The following is a 24,633-nucleotide window of genomic DNA, read 5'->3' as shown; positions in this document are numbered from 1 at the left end:
AAAACAGTTCCAATAAGATAAAACTAAAGAGAAGAAATTTTATAAGAAAAAAAATTTTCCCAGAAGCAGAAGAAATATGCCTCTAGATTGAAAGAGCCTAATGAATAACCAGTTAAGATGATTTTAACAAAAGACCACACTAAAGTGTATTATAAAATTCATCCAGAAAGGGATAAAAAGATAATTCTAAATGCTTCCAAAAAGTAACAACAGGTTACAAAGGGTTAGGAATCAGAATGGCAACAAACTTCTCAACAGCAATTTTGGGAAGCAGAACAATCAACTCTTTCAAAATTCTGAAGAAAAATCATTTTTATCTGGAATTCTAAGCCAGATATATTCTAAAAACCAAGTGTAAAAATAGCAAAAGTAACTAAATGAAATGAAAAGGACATTTTAATACATTCTGAAAAAAAAATCGCTCTCATCACATTTTCTTAGGGGACTTGGAGATACGATTCACTACCTAGAGAAATATGTGACCGCAGAGGAAGGGTGGCCCTGAGGACATGGGGTCCGATGCCAGAGGGAGGTGAAAGGGTGTCCCAAGGGGAGGCGGGGACAGCCACATAGCGGGCCTGGAGGGCAACAAGGGCATATGGGAGCAGGGGGACAGAGGATCGTGAAAGGGAAATTTCTAGGGAAAAAACGAAGCTGATAGATACTCGATGTGTTTAGTGTGCGTGAAATATCGCTGATCAGTTACCAAGAGAAGTATAGGAGCTTTAGAGGAAAACATAGTGGGAGATAGGAATAAAGTAAGCAAATGAAAAAACATCAGGCAGGTGGTTAAAATCTCCATACAACAGAACAGAATAGTCAACAACAACTTATTTTAAGTAACGTCTGCCCGTGCAATTGATTTTTTTCCTTCCTTGAAAAACCTCAGCTCTCGCAAATTTTTTCTTAATCTTCAAGGAACTACATGTAACTTGTACATATGATTTCTCTGAAAACTACTTCTCAAAGTACAAATTACATTGAGCTCATTCAAAAAGAATCAACATGTCTGTATAATTAAGAGTAGACATTTTTGAAATTCTAAAATCTGCTGTGGGACAAAAACTTTTATGAACAGGCAATTTAGAGAAGAGGAAACCTAAAAAGCAAATAAAAACAAAAAGGTACTAAATCTCACTGGCAGTTAGTGAAGTATAAACTGAAAGAATGAGTTAATATTTCATGCAAAAATTTAGAAGTACTGATGTTGGGGAGTATATGAGGAAACTGGAACTCTCATACTTGCATAAAGCTGCTCAAAGTGATATTACACAACTTGAGAGAGAAATCAGTCACACCCAGCAACACCGAAGGCATCCCTACCTCTTGTAGGTGCTATAATCTAAACAAACTCTCGTTCATGTGCACAAGGAGATGTGTATAAAAAGATCTATAATGGGGATCACTTGTAATAGAAAAAATTTGGAAACATCCCAAATGCTCATTAGTAAGGTATTGAATATGCTGTTGTTTATCCACATGATAAAATAGTATACAGCAATTAAAAATGAACTATTCATACTGCATGTATGAATATGTACAATAGGTGGGAAAAAAGTTGCAAAAGACACACCTAATCCATATGTGTGTATGTACACACACATATACACATATATACATATATACACATATATACGTATGTATATATTGACATAGAGGGAGGGAAGGAAGGGAAGGAAAGAGGAAAGGGTTGGAGGGGAGGACAGAAGAAAGAGGGGAACAGGAGGTGGGAGAAGAGGGATAGGCTATTTAAGTGTTAAAAACAAGACATTATTTATGATACATACATATGTGGTGATAGCACAAAAACATACTGTGGAAATGATATACACCAATGACAGAATATTGGCTAACTCTAAAATAGGAAAAAAAGATAAGGTGAAGGAACTTCATATCTGTAACATGTCTTTTTTAAAAAGGCAAAGAAACATCTAAAGCAAATATGGCAGAATGTTAATATTTGTTAAATGCATGCCTGATACACACTTTCTATACTTTTCTGTAAGTTTGAAAAGTTTCAATATTAAACTTTTATATTAAAAATTCATTAAAATACACAGCAACCAAGTGCAATCTGTGGTCTTTATTTGGATCTCGAGTCAAGAAAAAAACCAAACTGGAAAAAGTACACACACACATATTTATAAAACAACTGAAAATTTAAATACTGATTATATGTTGATATTATGGAATTTTTGTTAATTTTTTCCATGGTGTGATAATAATTTAAAAATAGAGCCTTATCTTTTAGAGATATATAACTGAAATGTTATGGGTCAATAAGTACTTACACATCATTTTTAGATATTGCTTCAAAATAATATAGGGCGGGGGGTAGGAGTCTGGCTAAAAGATGACTGGCCTAAGAGCCTCAATTTCTGACGTTGGGTGGTTGTTATACATCTCTGTTTAGTTTTGTACATGTCTGAAATTGTCCATAATACATTCAAGTAGACAAAAGTATGCCCAGTTCAATTTTTAGATCAAAACAAATTAAGATATTCAAATCTTGGAGTACCTGCCAAAAATCAGGGACAGCTTTGTAAGAGTGCACTGAATAAAATGACATGTAAGTCTCCAGCTACCAGGGCAGGGCAGTATTTTCATGGCACACCCCTGAAGGATGTGGCGACCAGGGACTTCCAAGTACCAAGCAAGTGAAGCGGACTTTCTGGAAACTGCCTGCGGCATGACCCTGCTTGCCCTCACCGAAAGAGTTATGCCTCTCATTTTGCTGAGAAAAGAAAAATTGAATTCATTTCTCTGCCAGGTGAATAATGCAGGAAATCAACCTAGGAATTTTAATGCTGCATTTACTTCTTACTGGTTCAGTAGAGGGAAAAGCAGCTGTTCAAATTCTTAAGCATACAAAATCCAGTGTTTTTCTCTAAACCTGAAGGCAGCAAGCAATTAGGCCAAACACACCCAAGCTAATTAGTTCTCCCTACTTCTTAATAATTATGTTATTACCAGACGTTAAAAAAAAAAAAGGCACGCAATTTTTGAAAGGTCTACGAAGGAGGGTATTTTTCTCTTGATCTCCTATAAAACTAGGAGATGTCAAAAAACTTAAAGTGCTTTTTCTGTTCTGAGAAGCTGATATTTAAAGTTTTCAGAGCAACATAAAATTCTTTTTCAAAATGGGAACATTAATTTTATAGTTCTTATTTGTTTGAAATAACATTTGCCAAGAATCCAAACCCTGAAATATCTTTTCCTACTGCATCCTTGAGTTTGTGTCACTCAGAAATGATTGTAATATTAAAAGTACAACATAACACATAGAAAATGTTTTGTTGAATGCAGATTTTCACACCCTTTGGCATTCTTTTCACATGTGTGTTTGTTATCAGACTAAAGATACTATATTATATTTCTGAAAATTAAATTAAAAATAAGTATTTTTAAATAAATTATACGATTAAAGAAACAGGCACTTTGCAGAGCAGAGGCAAAATTAGGCCTTTAAACTAAGAAAAGAGCAATCAAAAGAGAACATAGATATCACACGACAAAATGCTCTATTCCTTAGAGCTATCTCTCCCAATTTTAAATTGTCTTATGCATACAAATGCCCTATGAAGCTCCCCTACTTATTAATATGTGTGCTTTCCGACATGTGACCTGTGACTAACACTGGAGCCTAAAGAAGCCTGGTAATTTTGTCTTAACTACCAGCAGACAGGCACCCCAAGTTGGCACAACATCCTCCTCATTTTAGACAGACCTCTTTCTTTCATCAGCAACTCTTCTCAAAAAGGAACCATAGCATTATCGTATAATTTAACTTTTCTTTGGTGGAATCAGCCACCAAAGGAAAGGATCATGGAGAGTAGCCTCAGCTACTCCCTTAGTCACTAGTAGCTTCCATTCCTTCCAGACCGCCAAGGAATGTACCTTACATTCCTTTTGTGACCGCCAAGGGCCACAAAGCTCGCTGCCCTGAAAAGGCATATTCCCTCACAGAGTAAGATGATGTGAACCCAGATAACTGCAATAAAGGCAGGACCTCCTGCTCAATGGCTAATGAATACTACCCACAGCTGGACACCATATCAGGGACCCTCCAGAGGGAGAGCTTCCAGATGTGGTGGCCAGGACAGACTTCAGAGAGACAGCGTTTGAACTGAGCCTTGAAAGCTGACCGGGATGTCTGCTTCGATGGCCTCCTGCACAGGTATTCCAGGTGGAGTGTGCTACTCCTGCAAGGGGAGGAAATGCTAGATGCTGTAGGAAAAAAGGAGTTGTCAAGTTTGGCTGGAACATGAGTGAAGTAGAATAAAGGTGGGTGAGTGCTGGACAAGTAGGTTGCGGAGGATCTTGAAGAGGAGAGTTGGGAGTTTTAACTCAAGGGGCTAAGCTTGGCAGCTACTAGTGACCCGGACCCTTCTATGGTCCCCTATCAATCGACATACTTGGCTTCATGTGCACGCACTGTTGCGCTGAAACGGGAGATCCAGTTCCAGGAGCAGGGAGAAGGGAGCTGTGCTGCCCCTGATTTTTGCCTGCCTGGAATGAGTCCCTATTTAGCCAATTAAGTTTTCAGTCCTTTCATGGATAAAGCCTTCATTCTTTGTCAATTAGTAGAAGGTATGTCAAAATAAAGTGATTTGAGCTTATCCACTCATCCTTCAGTAAGCACTGAGCCCAGCGTGTGCCCTGTACTAGGCCGGACACCAGGGAAACTGTGTTGAACAAAATCTCGTCCCTGTACCCAGGAAGTTCATAGTCCCTTTGATCACTTCAAAAGCAGTTTCAGTTTCTTAAAAGGTAAGGAGGTATCTATTCTAGGAGCTCCTGTACTCCTAGATATTTATCTAAGAGAAATGAAAACATAATTCACAAATAGCCTGTACAAGAATGATCACAGTAGCTTTACTCACAATAACAAAACACTAGAAATAAGACATGTGGCCATCAAAAGAAGAATGGATGAGTAAATGGTAAGTTTATCAATGCAAAGTTATTCAGTAATAAAAGGGAACCAACTGTGGATTCATGCAGCAGCATAGATGAATCTCAATAATAATATGCTGAATGGAAAAAAAAATGTACACGAAAAGGTACAGTGTCTGATTCCATTCCATTCCAGAATGAGCAAAAGGAACTTGTGGAGATGGAAAGCAGATGAGTCTTTGATTCTCGGGGTGGGGTTGGTGGGAGAGAGGGATGAGGGAGCTTTCTGGAGGCATGGAAACATTCTGTGCCTTGATATTCTTTCCATAGAACTGATTGAATAACAGAGTTAATCCCTAAGCACTTCACTGCATGCCAATTATATCTCAATAAATAAACTATATAAAGCATCTTGGAGACTGAAAGGGGAAAAAGTGACAAAATATGGTAGAAGGTGTAATAAGAGTGTCTATGGGGCACTTCAGGGTCACACACAGGAGAGGCTCCTAACCCGGATGAAGGTCTGGATGAAGCCTAGAAGAAAGTGACCTGGAGCTAAGTCTTGAAAGATGAGTAAGAATTAACCAGGTTGGGAATAAGGATGGAGGAGAGGATATTCCCCACAGAAGAAATATATGTACAGGATGTAGGGGGCCTGCCCTTTTGCTTGACCGAGGGAACATCACATGGTTGGACCAAGGGGTAAGAATGGAAGGAACAGTATGAGACTGAGGTGAGAGACGGAAGGCCACATCGGTCCTCCAGGCCCAAACCACAGCCTCCGGTGCCCCCTCAGGGTTGACCGCCTTCAGCACATGGCACGTTTGAATAAGCCCAAGAAAGCTGACCCAGGCAAGCCCTAAGAGAACTGGATGTGAACCCTTATCCGCAGGCCCAAATGCTGGCCTGGGGACTAAACAAAGCTCTGTCTGAAATCCATCACGTTGAATTTTGTTCTCAAAAGACAACTCGTGTGATAAATTGTGTTAGGATGTCGCTTGGATTTGAACTGTTCCCAAGGGAGAAAAAAATGTATTTGAAGGGTGTGTCACAGGAAAGAATTTATTTCCACATCCACTTACATCAGTGCCTTTGCCAGTGCATTGCAGGTAACAGGAGCCCTGCAAGGTGCTGGGACACAGATCGGGGTGCTGTGATTAAATAGGTTTGGGAAGTGCCACTTCTGGGGATTCACGGTATGGATGACGCAAGGAAAACTCAGAAGAAGTTGAGCATTCCTCAAATCGGCAATTCTTCCTACTATCTGATCATGGGAACTTTTTATCATGTAAAACCTAGTAAGAGCCAGGAGAGTTGTGGGACATTTTTTTTGAGGTGTGCCTTCTCAGATAATACCCAAAAGAAACAGAGTAAGTCTCTCAGGTCACCAGAGCCAAGCTTGTGGGAGCAGTCCAAGGGCTCAAGGGACCCAATGCACTCCCTCCTGGTCTACCCTTTGCCTTAACACCAGGTACGGTAGTAACGGTGATAACAGCTATGTCTCCTGAGTACTTCCAAAGTTCTAAGTAGTTTATGTTTTGTCTCATGTAATTCTCCTACCACCTACAAAGTAGGTTAGTACTATCAGAAGTCTAACTTTATAGATGGGAAAACAGATACCAGACACACCAAGGAAGTTTAAACACTGGTTTAAAATTTCATAGGTAATAAATGACAGCTGGAATATGAACCCACACATAATTTCCAAGCCTTGTATATTAATCACTATGCCAGTCGACCACCTCTACTGTTCAATATTAATCAACTGCATTCCTTCACACATTCATTTCTTCCTTCGTTCGACTCCCTCACTTAAAAGTACCAAAAATTCATGTTAAGCTTATTATACTGGAAAAGTATGTGTTTAGTCTATTTTTGATGAAACTTGGTTTAGGAGGTAGGTAGGAGAAAGTGGATTCTTTATCTTCTCACCTTTGAATGGCAGAGAAATATCACATCACCTACTTTCCTCACAGGAACATGTTTCATTTTGGTCGTTTTGATGAAAAATAGTATTTGCCAAGCAGGCTCCAACCTTAGTGGATTTTCTGGGTTAGTCTTGTTTCAGTTATGTAATCAAGCCTTTGATGAAACATACTTTCTGAATTTTCATGAACCATACATTCTCAAAGTTAGCCAATAGTCTCTCTAAAAAAAGAACTTTGAAAATAACCACCTCATAAAAAACTGAAAATCTTCACCAATAACCATCATAGAAGTACTGTACATTTGCAGAACTATGTATTCATAGAAGTATTATAAATGTTTCAGAAAATAAATATTTTGCCTTTAAGCCCACTTTGATTTATAAAAATAAAAATTTAATTGTGTCCCTATGTGGGCGGGTGGGTGTGTCTGGGTGTGGGCGGGTATCTGAATATCTTAAGCAGTGCAGTAGGCAAGAGACTGAATCTGACAAACACACCTGTCCTATCTCTACATATCAGTACATCCACATCTCTTATCTGACAAATATAAAGGTGAAATATTTTAATTTACTGGCAGCAGCATTTATAAAAATGCTTCCATATTCTTACTCGGGGCAATGATAACTACTTTCAATAGGATAATTTTAGTGATTTTCCCCAGTACTTCCTTGGCTTGTAGGCTCACGCAGTTCAGGTTTAGGTCCCCCTCCACCCTATATTCCTTGAGACCTCTCAGAGCAGAGGGAACTCATAAAAGACAAACTTAGTATCTGATCTTTCACAATGCTTTATCTTGGGCTGCTGTTCAGCATAAAATAACTTTAAAATGTTTTAAATTTAGGCAGGTAGTCGGGTACCCTAAGGTGAGTTGAGTACACCATCCCCTTGTGGTATTGCTGCTTTCTCCCTTCTAGGGAGAGGTGTATGATTCTAGCATTTAGTCCCCAGAGAGACATCAGTGTGCACCTGCACTTTCTCCCACTGGAGTCTGAATGCAGAACAGGATCTCATGACTACACACAGACCAACAGACCATTGCATTTTGGCCAGAATTGTTCCTTGTGCTTTCTCCCTCCAACCTATGTGCCAATGAGTAGTAGTCTGCAATATGAAAAACTCTGTGCGGCTATTTAAAAGCTCATGCTGAACAGAAGCATCAAGCAACTAAAAATATAGGATGAGCTACTTGCGCGTAATCCGTCATGCAAATCTGGATAAATGAACAAGTAATCAAAAATTGCACAATTCTGGTAGGAATAAATTCATCAAAAGTCAGAAGTTTAACTGACTCATTGGAAGTAATATCAGCTTTGAAAGCCTTTAGTTTCTTAAAAGAAGGTTCAATTTTAATCAAATGGAATATACACTAAGCTTCCATATTGTTGTTATAAGAGCATCCCCCAAAGTAGAAGCATATGGAAGCGAGGAAAGACAACACAATTTCATACACTTAAGTTTATATAATTTTAGGAATATGTAATAGCTCCACATTTACTATGCTGAAATAAGAAGAAGAAATTCAGCATAGCTAGACAGTTAACTTCAACTTCGAGGGCACATCTGAAATGACGAGAATACAAGCTCAGATCCTAAACACGCAGATTCCAGAAGCTTTTGGCCAAGCCAGGCATGTGAAGTCTCCTGGACTTCTAGTATTGCACCATCCCATCTTCCGCCATCTGCCTCTACCAAATGTCCGTGTATTCCCGGGATGGAAACATGGTTCCTTTCTGAGTCATCCTTACAAAGACAGCCAAAAATATGGCCTACTGCAGTGGAACATGACTGCCCTGAATTTGGGGGGGAAACCAAAGCCATAGCCTTCTTCCAATAATCCAGAAGAATCAAGAATTTTCTCATCTAAATGACCAGTGTCTAAATTGAATGGGGCAAACAGACTCCTACACTGACAGCCCAGGAGAGGGCCAAGCTGTCCTTGAGAAATGGGAATTTCAAAACTCAGAATCTGTAAGAAAGTGTCCATGCTTCTGAGGACATGTTAGAAAACAGAGTGTTAACATCACCTTCTTATTCAAGGTTTCACATGCAGAAGGCTCTGGGCACATGATTCCTGTTTTTGTTGCTGGTGGATTTATGAGGCTCAGAGTGCAATGCCCTTATTGCAGTCTTACAACATTCTGTATGATTAATTGATTGCAAATCACTGCACAGGGTGCCAAGATCACTGGTAGGAAGCAGGTCATTAAATAAAATTAACTCTGCCAATGTTTTGCTTGTAAATGTTGCTTCCAAAGCCTTACAGCACCATTCCTTCCAAAATGGCCTCAATTCACCAGTGAAGCAGTCTCCTTCATTTCTGCAGGGATGATCCACATATTCTATATTTAATCCAAGCATTCTGCATGTTGTGCTATAGGGAGAAGAAGCAGTAGTGTGACGAAATTTGCACAAAGAGAATTGTGGAAAATAGTCACCATGAAAATAACTTTGTACAGCCTTACTGTGAAATTGTTCAGCAAAGGCTCAGAGTCCTAGCCTGCATAACTGGAAACTTTGTAAGACTACATTTTTCCTTAGTAAATTTTCAAACCAAGCATTAACATATCAAATTAAATTGAATTAATATCTCATCCAGAAAGAGGATAGATACCCTGGCCCCTTATCCAAGGAAACCCAACAGGGATTTATCACGGCAAATTAACGTCTCCACAGATCAAAACTCAGGCACAGGCTTATTTATCATCTGGCTCGAAGTCTGAGCAGAACAACAGGACAAGACTTCTCCCCTCAGCCAGCTGTCTGGGAACTGACCAACTGAGAACACACGGTGCCTTTCAGTCCGTCTGGGGTAAAGCAAAGGGATACATTTCTTAAGATGCCACCACACTTAATTTTAAAGTTTGCTATAATGAATATGTGATATTTCAGGCAATATTTTAAAGCTGACAAGTAAAATGTCCTGCCAGGGAAACTGGCTCACATTCTAAGAGCGTATTTAACTAAACAAATACTAATTGTTTTCCCTGGGGAGATACACTGGTCTGTTAAATAGGATTTAACAGAAGAAAAAGGGTTTACGAAAGTCTTTCATTGATGTTGAGCTAACTACCCATGTTTAATTTACTGGTGTTTGAGCTACTGTATTGTTAAAAAACACCCCAGTGAACAGATAGGTTGACTAATAGTTACTGATACAACAATTAAATGCTAAATTGCTTATGCGTCATCTTCCTAAAATGACAGCAATGGATGCATTTCTACTTGTTTAGAATAAATTAAAGCATTTTATGGAGAACACATTTAAGTTTTTATTTGCTACACATGGCCATACAGGACTACATGTGCAATGATCTAAATGGAAAATTAACTCCATTTTCCATTTGTATCTAAAAGTAATACAGAAAGATACTCTCTTGAGTTGTACACAGATTACCTGTATCAAACTGATAAACAGGACTGTACCTCAGTAAACAAACTTACTTCAACATTAATGAGAAAGAAAAGTTGGTCATTGTTAAAGTCTGCTACCTAGAATCCACTAAGGTATTAAAGGCAAACAATCTTGCACCTACCTTGCCATTTTAAGAATGTCATCTAGTATAGGCTCAGTGAAATAAGTAGGACAGAGAAAGACAAATATCATATGATTTTACTTATATGTGAAATCTAAAGAACAAAACAAACAAAACAGAAACAAACTCATAGGTAGAACAAACTGAGAGTTTCCAGATAGGAAGGGGGTTGGGGTACTGGGTAAAAACGGTGAAGGGACTAAGAAGTACAAGTTTGGAGTTACAGAATAATCACAGGATGTGAAGTACAGCATAGGGAATATAGTCAATAATACAGTAATAACTATGTATGTGTCAAAGGGTATTAGAATTATCAGGGGGATTACTTCAAAAATTATATAATTGTCTGGCCCCTATACTGTATCCCTGAAACTAACATAAAATAGTGTAGAATGCCGAAGATAAATAAACAAAAAAAATGCCATCACACTATGCCCACCTTACCTGAGTTTTGAAACTCTCTCAAGCCATTAGCTAGCCTGCCGCGCTCGCCGGGCTGCCCGTGTTAGCCTCCCTCCCACTTCATAGCTCCCCTAGCTTTTCTCAACCCCTCTTAGCGCCTCAGTGGAGTCAAGCTGCCTGGCGCACGCTCACAGTTGCTTTCATTTCTGCTAAAGAGTGCAAACCTTAACACCTTCGTTCATGTCATAAATATTTATCAAATGTTCACTGTATACCAAACACTGTGCTTGGTGCTTGTCTTAGAGCAATTAAAGAAGATACATGTAGTTCTCTACCCCCATGAAGCTTATTCTATTGTGGGGCACACAGACATTACGTAAATTATTACACATGTAATTAATTTCAATTATGATAGGTGCTAATAAGAGATGTTTCCTGGCGATTCTGAACCTTACTATTTTTTAATCAGTTTATCCAGGACTAACAAGGACAGATTGATTCAGGATAACCAAACTCAAAAAAGAGATTAAGGTCATAAACCAAAACAAAACTTTAGAATTTAAAGTGAGAAATTGTTTAAGACAAAGTACTCCTATTGGCTGTTCTCAACTTTTTCTTTCTAGTAGGAAAGACTACTCAAAGAACCGACATACCATTAGAAGGTTTCCTGGGGGGCTATATTGATATAATGCAATCAATGAGGGTTGGGTGTTCTGTATTTATAGATGCTCTACATCCCAAATTGAGATACACAAATAAGAAATAAGAAATTTCTTGTTGTCACAAATTTCTCACATTTGGTGCAGAAAACATGGTGGACTGAGGCAACTTCTTCCCCCATAGAGAGGAACAAATGGAAGAAAATGCTCTGCTTTCAGTCCTTCCTCCCCCGAACAGTTCTGGTGATACGCTAACAAACGCCTCCAACACGGAAGGGCAGTTACCCTTTATATTCTAATACATTTCCATTCTGAGTAAAATATCCCCCAATTTATAGTTGCCTTTTTAAAATCATATTCTAAACTACTGGCTTCCTGCTGACATTTAGGAGATACTCTCATTTTTATCAGCAGGCCACCCCTGAATCACAATTAAAATGAATTATTTCCAGAAGGTACAAAGGAAAAAAGCCAATGTTCATTGGTTCCTGGGACATGCTAGGCTTTTTTTTTCTTTTTCTTTTTCTTTAGTTCTTTTAACCCTCTCTTCTCTTTTGCACAGATGGGAAATTAAGGCCTAGGCCTCAGGCAGCCATAAGAGCCTGAGTGAGTGTTTGAACTGAGGTTCTCTAATATCAACTTCGGGTTGGTGGTGCAGGGAGAGGTGCTGGCTGCTTCAGAATCCCCTAAGGAGCATGTCAGGCATAGACATCTGCAGGTTTTTGCCAAGCCCTACCAGATCAGAAGCTCTGAACAGAGGAGGTCATACTTTCACTGCACTCTCCTGAAGGCCCTGCTGCCTCGCACGTTCTAGCAACTGACCCCACCTCCCGTATCTTCTTGCTAGCCTCCTGGTTGGAGGGTGCCCTCCACAACGCCATCACAGGATGCAGGGGTCTGGAGTCAGGGGGAAGTCTTTCCAAGTTTTAAGCCATGAGCCTTTAAACTCTACCCAGTACATTTAATTCCATTTTTCTAGATACAATTTTTTTTTTTCAGAGACTAAATAAAAGGTGGAAGAAAAAAGCTGCCTTATTTGAAAAACAGAGACAATAAACATGGTCTCACAGGACTGTTGTAAAGAGCAAATGCAAACATGAATTCAATGTGTTTTTGAATGACGTGAAGTGCCATATAAACATTATACTAGTAATTCACCTTTGGGTAGCTAAGTAGGTAAATTCACCTTTGGGTGAATTACTAATGTAATAATACAATAAAAGGGCTGACATTTCTAAACCAGAAGGAGTATAACCTCCTCAATTTAAGAGGAGAAAAAAATGTAAGATCATCTCTTTTTATTAATAAATTTTACCAGAACACAGCGAATCTCATTCTTTATGCATTGCCTATGGTTGCTTTCAAGCTATAGGGGCAGAGTTGACTATATTCCACAAAGACCCGATGGCTCAAAAAGGCTGAAATATTCGCTTTGTGGTCCTTTAAGAAAAAGTTTGCCAGCCACTGAACCAGATGGTCGTAGTCTTCATAGGGAAACAAAATAACACTCCTCATTCTTTGAGTACAAAATAACAGTCCTTAGCTGAACACTCCACATTTTAACCAAGTCCCCAAATCAGAATCTCCCTGGTTGGCTGGACATAACGACAAGGAAGGAGACTGTCCCCACATTTTGATGTGCGGACAGGGCGGTGCTTCCATTGCCAGTTTCGAATCATTATCCCACGAGTCATTGAGACTGAAAGACGCAAGCCTTATCCTTTAGGTATGTTTGGTATGTAAATAGTTACAAACTTCCCTTCCAAACCCAACCCTTAATCACATTGAGAATAAAAGCCACACTGTACTAGAGCAGTCCAATATGTGGCCCATAGACCACATATGTGTGTGTATATGTACATGTATATATATACATGTTTTTCATGTTTTAAGCTAAGGATAAAACCCAAGGCCAGGCCTAACCTCTGGAATCTTTTGTCCTGAGTGGACTCCTACTTCAGCAGCTTGTTCACACCAAACTGGAGCCCAGGGTGGGGATGAACAGGCAGCCACACGGCTGGCTGGCTGCCTCCGAATCCACCCACCTGCCGGTTCTGCTCCCCTGCTGTGTACTGGGCTCAGTGCGCTAAGGCGGGATGGCCCTGGCCCAGTTGGCTCGCGCAGTCAATCTGCCCCCAGAGAACTATGCAATCAGGAAGTTGGCAGGCAGCACCCGTGGCTCACCAAGCTATACAAGCAAATGGCATGTTTCCCTTTCCTGGTACAAAATCTGCAAAAGGAGAAAGTCAATCATCTACACTAGTCAGTGAGAAAGATTAAAATTAAGCCTCTGAGCCCAATCCTTTATACTCTTGTCAAGATGTAGATTACTGAGAGCAAGCAATATTACGGTTTCTTTTAAAATGTTACCCAAAGTGCTAGTCAAGATTCTAGATGATGAAGAGTTACCCAATGATTTCCCAATTTTGACATCTAAAAACTCCCATAAATATATCTGAATAATAATTTGATGTCATAACAAATGTTCCCAACCCTTCAGCTTTGGTTTCATTTAAGCAATCCAATATACAGGCATCTAATATCCTTCCCAATCATAAAGAGAGCTCAGTATTCCCAAAGCTCCCAATTAAGGCCTAGGTTTGGAAATATAGCCTAATGAATCTCCAGACTCAGTATTTTCTGCGATAATTTCTATGAGTTGGCATAGGCTTGATGACAGACACCTATGTCTATAAACATACAGGTGTATATATTTATCACAATATTACTGTTACGCCATTTTTTAACAAAGTTTAATTCACTTTCCTAAACAAGTTAAAAACAGCTCACAACGTAGGTAAATTATGGTTTAACTTTGGTATATGTATACAAAAAATTAAAGCCTTCATGACACCTAAAAATATTGCAATGAGAAAAATAATCATTCTATCCTGTGCTAAGAGTTAAACTATGCCCCGCGCCCAATACCCATATTGAAAGCCTAGCTCCCATTACCTTGAAATGTATTTGGAGATAGAGCCTTCAAAGGGCTAATTAAGTGAGGTCAGTAGGGTAGGCCCTAATCCAATATGAATGGTATCTGTAGAAGGTAGAATTAGGACACAGACATACCCCGGGAAGACCACTTGAAGACAGACAGAAGGCAAGCCTCTACACACCAGGAAAAGAGACCCTTGGAAAAACCAACCCTACCAACACCTCCCTCGCAGACTTTAGCCTTCAGGACTGAGGAAATGAATTTCTGTTGCTTAAGCCACCCAGCCTGTGGTTCATTATTATGGAAGCCCTAGCAGACTAATACATTCCCCTTTCCAAATACACCTTTGTCACTGAAGTTTATAGTATCTAATGCCAGTTTCAGTTTTATGGGAAACTGCCTAAAGGTCTTTGGCAAAGCTTCTTTCCACACAGATTACACAAATAAGGAGCCAGTTCTGAATTATGGAATATTTGTAAAACATTAGAAATTATCATATACTCACTTCTTAAAAGACTTACTTAAATACTAACTACAGCATTGCTTTTCATTTGGGAATTTTCTATTCTGTTTCCATATGTAAAGAAAAAAAATGTCATTTAAAGTTTAACACAGTTGTCTATATGTATTTTTTAAAATCATTGCCAAGATAAAATATTCTGAATACAATACTTTGAATTTTGAAATTATTTTGGTGGGCACCAGGTTCTAATATGTAATAAAGAGAAACAGTCTTTTGGAACTCAAACATAATAAAGTTATTATCTTTTTCTAATATCTACATGACTAACTCATAAGATTTGGCTCTTGATTTAAATTTTATCACATGCATGGTGAAACCATAATGCTTTAACTACACTAAAGAGAAATTTTTTAAGGTAACCTGCAAATATTGAGGCGCAGATAGAAATATAACTGAAAAAGGGACTAAGAAGATTTCGGGTTACTTTTCATAGCTAGGGGTGTTCAACCTTTTGGCATCTCTGGGCCACCCTGGAAAAAGAAGAGTTATCTTGGGCCACATATTAAATACACAAACACTAACAAAAACTGGTGAGCAATAAAAGGTTTTAGGTAAATTCTTGATTTTGTTTTGGGCCGCATGCAGCCCGTGGGCTCTGGGTTGGACACCCTTATAAGAGTTTATTCTGTTGATTAATGAAAAACTCAAACATTATAAACAAATGGATGCATTGACTAAATAGTTCGAGAATTCTAAAGCCAGAAGAAAAAAAAAACTCATAGGAATAAAGTGTTTATTTGTTTTTTGTTTTGCCTTTAAGAAAAGTAATGCAATTGAACATTTCATGGGGCCAGTTACATAGCAATTTCCCTACAGGGACTACATTGTTTAAAAAAATTTACATTTTCTGTACTCTTCACTCATGTCCCTCGGAGGAGTACAGGTTAAGTTCTTAAACCAACCACCTCTTCCTCTGTACATAAAACCAAACATCAATTTGGATTTAATATTCAAATATCCAATAATTTTGTTCAAGAAACAACTTCCAAAACTGGAGAGTAAAGTTCTTTAAAGTGCTACCTCAAAAATTATTTACAAATAACATGGGGCTATGATTAGGCATCACTGGAGACACTATCCTTAAGACAAAGTGTCTCTGGGGAGAGCGAAGCTCAAGGGCATTCGTGGTATCTGCAGATACTTCAGGACCTGTGTAACCATTGCCCACTGGAACCCAAAAGACTGAGGAATGTTTTCCAAATGGGAATATTAAAGGAAGGGAGGGAAAGGAAACAACCATCATCCCAGCTCTTAATCGTGAACATCCTGCTAGGCATTAAACAGGATTTATTTTATTTCTACTCCAACTTCTTTAAAAAGTATAACTCGAAACAGCTTCTAGAAATCAGCAGTTCATGGTGTAATGGTTAAGAGCATGGACTCCAGAGCCGTGTTCCCCACCCCCTGCTCTGGCTCTGCTGCTTAGCAGCTGTGTGACCTTGGACAAGTCTCTGAACCTCTCCGCACCTCAGTTCCCCTCTCAAGTGGAGGAAATAACGGAACCATGTCAGTGTGTTGTTGCATTAAGTGAGTCTCTCCATGCAAAGCCCTAGTGCGCACTTGAAATTTGGTGAGTGTCATGTAATTGCGGGTGGAAGCCGTGGTGATAGAGCAGTTCAAACACCAATTACAGCCAGAGCCCAAGGAGCTCAGCAAAACGTCTGGTGAGGATGGGTGGAACAAACCGATGAAAATTCCAGTCGAGGTGACAGCTAAACGCATTTGAGAATTTTATTTACAGACAATTTTTTCCATCTGGCTTAGGCTGTTCCAGAAATTCACATTCCCACTGATCTGAGCTGGTCCCGTGCAGCCCGTACTGGACCAGAGGACGGAACAAGCCAGTCTGTAAGGAGCTGCCTGAAGACAGCTGACCTTAGGGCTGCCCAGCAGGTGAAATCTTCAGTGCAGCATTAATGTATGCGGGGGGCATACTTTAACTCCTGGTTAAACGCACATTTAACAAAACACCAACCAAGAATATTAGAAGCAAAGGGGGATAAGTGGTAATGGAAGAAAATACAATCAAAAATAATTTAAAGAAAAAGAATATTAGGGACAGATCGTATTAGCTAGAATATTGTGACATATGGGTCCTCAGTAGTGGCCCCCGATGACCACTCACCCAAAGATTCAGCAGCCTCGTGTGAAAGCAGGGGGCGGCGGCCCCGCACGGCCCTTGACCCCAGCACATGGACTGTCCCCGCCACCAGCACACCCGAGGCCTGCTTCCCCCAGCCCAGTGCCCACCCGAACATGATGCAGCGAGAGCACTGGCAGGGTCTTGCTAGGGTTTCCATAATAATGAATCACAGGCTGGGTGGCTTAAGCAACAGAAATTCATGCTACTTTCAATTATATGAGCTGCGAAGGCATGGCATGGTTTGAACAATTTTATCTGGCCCTGACAAGCCTCTTAAAAATATATATCCAATTTTCATTCCACTTCCCTATCACCTCCTAATCTCTGACTTTCTTTTCTCTTCTCCAGGAAGCGCTTATCACGCTTAAGTAAACAAACAGAAATAGGGTTTTTTGACTAGTTGCAAAACTCCAGTGCTTAACAGCACACACTGACTGCATTTCTGATCTAATCCCTCCTTACACCCACCAGGATGTTCCTGAGAGATTTCGGCCAAAGTTGATTTTCCTCTCCTCTGTCAATGCCCCGAGTGTCCTTGGCCTACGCTGGACACACATTGTCTGAAGCGTAAGTACTTTTTCTCAGCATTTTGCTGGGCTAGATCTAACTCCTTACATGTGGAGAGACTGATTTTGTCTATAATCAACTGTTTATTTCTTTAGTACATTCTCTATCTCCTGCAAATGTGCTGCCAAATGTTTAAAGCCTTCTAGTTTGAAGCACAAGGCAACAGAAAGAGATGGGAGATATACAAAAAGTATGAGAGAAATACTCTTTTTAAACAAAAACTGAATGTGGTTTAACTCAAAGTGAGTTTTTGAATTATACCACAGCCAGTATGCAAAAGCTCACTGACAACAACGTCTGAGGCGCTGGAAATAGCAAGGTAATGAATCAAAACAGCAAAGCAACTTGTACCTAGAAAAAGCATTCTGCAGAGGGATTTCCTTTATGCTAAAGTTGCAAAACAGTGTTACAGTGGTTACATTTTATAAATTCGTCCTGACTCTTCATTTTATTTAATCCCAAAGAAATATTCCATTGTATCTTTTTTATTTAAAGAATATTTGAAATGATATCCTAAAGTACCATTTCATTCTCTCCTATATGCTGACAGGAAATAAGAAAGTGGAGCAGTAACGATAAAGAATTACCCACTGCTACATATCCACATCTTTTGGATTAGTAATAATTTGTCGAAGCTGAATACCTTTAAAACTTTCCACTGCTGAAAAATTATCTCACTGACAAACTAAGAATATATATCAAGCATGGAAGCAAATCTGTGCATAGTTCTGAAGATTTCCGTACTGCTGCTTGTTTTATGTTTCTGAAACATTTTGCTGTTGGTGATTTATTTCACATCCATGTGGCCAGCCATTTGTTTATTCTATTGCATGCCATCTGTTTTTTGGTAGAGAGGTTTCAAGTTCTTCTCATTCCCTACCTCATACCCCATGGAAAACAATTTATAATAGACTTAAATTTAAATCATTTGGATGCATGTGGAGTTGGTAACATGAGCTGCCTTTCACTGATATTTGGCAAATGCTTTAATGGGATTAGCAAATTGTGTTATTACGAGGTACTTATGGAGACACAACACTTTCTTTTACAATGACAAATGATGTTAACAGTTTCATTGTGGGTGTTTAATAGCAGCACAGGTTTTACTAATGTTATGGGAAATTGCCCTGATAGACAATAAAGTCCTACCACAAAGCCTGTCCATATCTTTTATTTCTGAGGGTCAACAAATATGTGTATCTGGATGTAGCAGGGTCTACTGTGAGGAATAAATATCAAGTTGCTTCACTTTTAAGAGAAAGTTCTCATGTGACCCACAGGCCTGGAAACCCTGTCTGGTCCTAACACGCTGGCCTCCTGTAGGCCCCCAGCCATGGTCTAGCTCAGCTCGCTACTCACGAATGATGGTGGTCCCCAGACTGCCCCAAAGAAAAGTTTATGCCACAAACTCTGGCTCATCAGCACCCATTTATTCCCATTCTAGGGCCCACTTTGATTCACTCTAAAGAAGAGCCAACCATTCAGAGACACAGCTTCTTGCTGAAACTATACAGATGATGCTTAAAGTGTTAATTACCATTTTTACAAGAATCCTCGCTGCCTTGGTGGAGAGGGGATATCTGATGACAGGACTCAGCGGCTGTCCACAGTTCATGGTTGACATCCAAGGGCTGAGAAACGTCCGTCTTGAGGTCTACTTGATTTGTACTAGTCCTTGCCAAGTCAGAATTAGATATATTGAGGGGGTGAGTGGTATCCTGGTGGATGGCTGATGGAGTTGGTTTGTTGAAAGTGTTGAATGACATTTGTACTAAAGCTTCATTGATGAAGAATGAATTTTCATAACGTAAACTCTCAGATCGATTAAGTTCCATTACCTGTGTAAGAAAATTAAAAAAATAATAATAATAATTTCTCCAGGCTTTTGAACAAGTTTTATAAAGTATTTATTCCTAATAGAATTTAACAGTCAGCATTTTAATAAGAATGAAGTCAAGAAGAATATTACCATTGACTCCTCCCTTCCATCCCCTTTTTGATAAGCTAGGACCAAAACCTTCAATTTGCTGTGCACAGCATAGCTTTAAAAAAAAAAACACACACACACACACACACAATAAAACAATCAGTAGTTCTTCTGACATTCGAATGTTTCCACTTTTTGAGAGAGCAGCATTTTTATTTAACTTTTGCTAAATAAAAAAGCTGAAAACATATTCGTGCATGTATGTATTTGCATGAGGTATAATTTAGCCCACTTGAAAGGCAAATTAGATATCACAGATCTTTAAAAAAAAAAAGCCTCACCCAAGGATATGTTTATTGAATTTAGAGAGAGAGAAAGGAAGAAGGAGAGGGATGGGGTGGGGAGAGAAAGAGAGAGAGTGAGTCATCCGTCTGAGAGGCAAACATGATGGGCTGCCTCCCTCACACACCCTGACTGGGGATCAAACTCAACACCTAAGTATTTGCCCTGATGGGGATCAAACCCGCAACCTTTTGATGTACAGGATGATGCTCCAACCAGCTGAGTCACCTGGCCAGGGCTCAACAAATCCTTCTTACAAGCTTATCAACTTTTACGACTTTATGTATTTATCAATAAGAAGCATATATGTGCATAAAGCACAGCAAAGTAAACTCCTGGGACAAATGGAATTGTCAAGTATGGTTAGAGAACACAGAATCTTCTGAAAGGTTTTAGTCCTTAATTAGTATATGCATGTTAACCATTATTAGTAAAAGGGGATTTTGAATTTACTATGTCAAATTGACCAAAAGAGCATAAGCTTGATAAATTCAGGACCTGTACTGCACATTAGCAGCTAACTGACCTACTAAGAGGTGCACCTGTACACAAGTCTAAGACCAGATGGTGTAGAGAGGGCCTTCAATTACAGGAGGGACAATGTCCTCACGGTGAGTGAACCTCCAGGACAAGCTTGGTCTCACTGGGACAGCTCGATTCTGGCCGCCTTCTCTTGGGTAAGGGCGTCTCAGTCCACCATGAGCCCATGATCCATCAGGGTCTAGGCCTTTCCAGTTTCCATATTTCAAATCAAAATGCATATGCATTGCCTCTGAACGATCCCCTCCTCTGCTACCTGCCTACTGAGTAACTCCTGTGAGCACGTTCACAAGAAGCAAAGAGACAGGATGGGCACGAGTGAACCCGTCTTTGAAGAAGCTGCCCTGGACTCTGCTTTGGCGCGCACGGGAAATCAGGAGATCGTACCTCCGTGCTTCCCGGAGGGAGCTCGGCGGGAAGGCTGCTCTGCCGGCAGTGCTTCCAGCCGCACAGGAGGCTCTGCTGGGCGCGCACCCGCTCCCGCTCCCTCTCCACCTGGCGCTGGCCTTCCCGCAGCCGCTGCAGGTCCTGCTGGTAGTCCTGCAGCTGCTGGTCCAGCTCCCCGCGGCTCCTCCGCAGCAGCTGCTCCTGTGACTCGCACTCCCTCTCACGCTCCTGCAGCCGGCTCTCCCTGGCCTCCTGTTCCCTCCGCTGCAGGTCACACCGGCGGTGCCAGCGCCGCTGGTCCTGCTGGAATTGGTGCTGCAGCTTGGGGATGTTAGCCAGCTCCTCACGCCGCTTCTCCAGGGTGCGGGACTTGTCCTGGTCCAGGAAGGGGCTGCCTCGCAGAGAGGGGCCGGGGGACAGGCCCTCCTGCTGCTGCAGAACCAGCCTGTGGACCTCAATGTGGCTGTCCTGAATGGTCAAGGCGGCCTGGCAGAGCAGAGGGGAAAAAGGGAAAGGCTTCCATGTTGTTCCCACTTCAGGTTGGAATTACCTCTCAATGCAAAAAATCATGACCAGATTTTTTTCTCTTGCTGCCCTTTCTCTAAGTTACCCCAAAAACCAGCCTCCGCACTTCCCAGGGGTTTGTCTATGAAATTTCCCTGTGGTATAGCCTGGGAATTTATATCCAAAAGAAATAAAGCAATACCCCCTCCCCTACTTTTGGAAATGGGGTTTGTTGCTGGGTTTTGGATATTATGTAAGCAAACTTTCTGAATAAGAATTCGGTACATAAATTCACAAGACTCTGCATTCCTGTTCTATGTCTCATGCTCTTTCAGAATTCATGAGAAGTTAAGACTATACAAACTGGTAGTCTCCTTTATTTGCATTTCAAACCAGAAATTACTTAAGCTACATTACATATATGAAGACACAAAAATAAAAGTCAACCACTTGTAGACTTTCAGTAAATAACCTTTTTATAGTACAATGCCCAGGAATAGCAGCTAATATCTTATTTAGGTGCTATGACCTGGCTTGTAAGCATTATGTAAGTGGTAAAGCTAGTATTCTTACTGTTATTTCTTTGTATTATAGTAGGAGGGTCCTGCATGAAACACTAAGCTGAAATTCATTTAATGGATTGCTAACAGGAGGCAGGAATGATTAAGGAAACACAGATACTCTCAAGCCCAGAGGACATTACCAACTAGATTAAAAAAACATTTTGAGTTACGGTATCTGCCTATGAAAACTTTGGCAGCATCACAGGAAATAATTGCCAAGATTTGGAAGGATTCCACAAAATAGAGCAAAACAAAAAAAAAAAAATCTCTGTGAATGCCCTTGGAAGCTTTTAATTTTAAAAGTTCCCACTTAAAGTGCAAAGAAGCACAGAGGGACAAATTGAAAATGGCCACATACTGGGTATATGTGCATGTGTTTTGACTCATTATGAGAAATTATTACTCTCCTAGGGATAAATTCACATTTTTCTTTCCTAAGAGTTTTAAAAACTGTCCATGCAACAGATGCTGGAAAGATGGGGATTTGACTATTATTAGTTCTTTGTGAAATCAGCAGCTCCCTAACTTTTGAAAGTTAAAAAACTAAGGTATACTCATATTTTAAATTGGTAATTGTCTTGGGACAAGATTCAAAAATGTATTTACTGGAGCCTTTTGAAATAAAATTCATATTTTTAAACTTGAAAGGAATTCTTGAAATTTCAAATTCACATAAACATTTAATTAATATCTTTTAGAAGTTATTATAAAGAGAACAATGGTCATTGAGAATAAGTACTAATTACTTTTCATTTTTAAGATTTTATTTACTTTTAGAGAGACAGGAAGGGAGAAAGAGAAATAGCGATGCTGAGAGAGACATCCATCGGTCACATCTCATGCGCCCCCAGCTGGGGACCTGGCCACAACCCAGGCGTGTGCCCTCACCGGGAACCGACCCAGCAACCAAACCGACAAGAAGCTTTTGGTTCACAGGCCAGCACTCGATCCACGGAACCACACCAGCCAGGGTACATACTAATTACTTTGATCTTTAAATATGAAATAATAAGCCATTCAGGACTCTAAGGACCTGGTAAGTAAACTGTAGACTATACATCACCATTTAATTCTAGCAAATCTTAAGGACATCAGTATAGTAAAACAAAAATCCAATATTTTACTTGTCGAAACTATCATAGGCCATGACAGTGCTCATGTAAGGGTCACAGTTAACCTAAGTGCTACCATACTTAGTATTTGGGATAAGACCACTCTCTTCTTCGCATAGAGGTGGAATTTTAAGATTGCATAGTATTTATTTTCACACTTAACCTTGATTGTTAGAACAGAGAATAACATTTGCTTCTCAAGTTTAGGGAAATACCCAATTCATTCTCTCTTAACTATTCTTTGCTGGAGTAACTCTGTGGCCTTTCCTTTCTGCTTTGCCCGTACCTCATCTCTAACTCTGCTTTCCTCATGTAGGGATCAAATTTCATTTTCATCTGATTCAAAAATGTTTATGTAAAAACTCCAATCATGCATAAGAAATTCAGCTTCAGAAAAGATGACAGCCACGAACAGAAATCTCTCAGAGCCCATATCCTTAGACCAGCTCAAAACTTTAAGAGAATCCCATGTTGCTTCGATCTAATGAGTTGCAAAAGTTAGGTCATTTAGGTAGGTCACCTGACTTTTCTGAAACTTGAGTCCACATAGGGCTGCATTCAAAGTTGAAAAGAAAACACAGGACTTTGTGAGTGTTTTCATCGGGCAACACAGGCTGGGATGCTCAATGTTTTCATCTCCCCAAAGTTAATGAGCTGTACTCAAACCGTATCCCCTCTCAGAATTGAAAGGAAAGAATATTTGTTTTACATGATACATCCAGTCTCTAAGAACATCTACCCCAGATCAGCATGTCTAATGTAAAGCAGTAAAGGCATTGCCACTAAATCTTGAACAAGACAAGGATGCTTACTATCACCACTGTTATTTAATATATTTTCAGAAGTTCTAGCCATAGCAGTAAGCCAAGAAAATAAAACTGATAAAATTGTTGAAAAATAGTAAAAATAACATTATTTTCAAATTTTTACTTTCTATCTGATATATGCCAAAGAATCAATAGAAAAACTATTAAAACAAGAAATAAAATTCAACAAGTGGCCAGTTACAAAATAAACATTTAAAAATCAATACCCTTATTATCAACAACCACTATTGGGGAAACATAGTAAAAAGTACTCCATTTGCAATAGGAACAAAGAAACAAATATCTAGGAATAAACTTAGAAAAAAACAAAATAAACCAAAACAAAACACAGTACCTACATGAAGATAATCACAAAGTTTCCCAGCAGAGCATAAAATAAGAGATGACTAACAACATGTTCTCAGAAAAGAGGACTAATTATTGCAAAAGTGCCAATTCTCCCCAATTGAATTCATAAATACAGGGTGGGGCAAAAGTAGGTTTACAGTTGTTCATGTGAAAAACAATGCAATCATTGATAAATAATAATGTAAGAATAAACTCTATGTTTTGCATACTCATAACTGTAAACCTATTTTTGCCCCACCCCGCATAATGAGACTTTACTAGACTTGGCAGAAAAGCAAGAAACTTGTCAGTAAGTCAAAAGCTCTTATGAAAGATTATACAGATAAGCACAGAAAAGTAATGAGAGGAAACCAGTAGCACTGTCATATATGCACACGTAATCTATAACTTTAAAAATTAAGATAGTGGTACCGGAGCAAGAACAGGCAGAAGATGACCAACAGAACGAGGGGAGAGAGGCCTGATGCAGTGAAGCACAAACAAGAAAGCATCAA

At 39.6% G+C, this 24,633-nt stretch overlaps 1 protein-coding gene across 1 annotated transcript in view; it reads right to left on the bottom strand.

Moving 5' to 3' along the window:
- Positions 1–24,633, bottom strand: part of ARHGEF28 (Rho guanine nucleotide exchange factor 28) — a 275,217-nt gene that overhangs the window by 8,880 nt on the left and 241,704 nt on the right. Inside the window, exons 34-35 of the mRNA XM_054578492.1 lie at positions 20,786–21,271; positions 19,127–19,427 (exon numbers count right to left, since the gene is read on the bottom strand). Of these exons, the coding sequence (XP_054434467.1) occupies positions 19,127–19,427; positions 20,786–21,271 (787 nt within the window). The remainder of the gene's footprint in view (positions 1–19,126; positions 19,428–20,785; positions 21,272–24,633) is intronic.

The sequence above is a fragment of the Pteronotus mesoamericanus genome, unplaced genomic scaffold (genome assembly GCF_021234165.1).
Source record: "Pteronotus mesoamericanus isolate MK-2021 breed Mesoamerican mustached bat unplaced genomic scaffold, CSHL_Meso_final contig_50, whole genome shotgun sequence".
In the NCBI taxonomy this organism is placed as follows: domain Eukaryota; kingdom Metazoa; phylum Chordata; class Mammalia; order Chiroptera; family Mormoopidae; genus Pteronotus; species Pteronotus mesoamericanus.
This window is presented reverse-complemented; position numbering and strand designations above follow the sequence as displayed.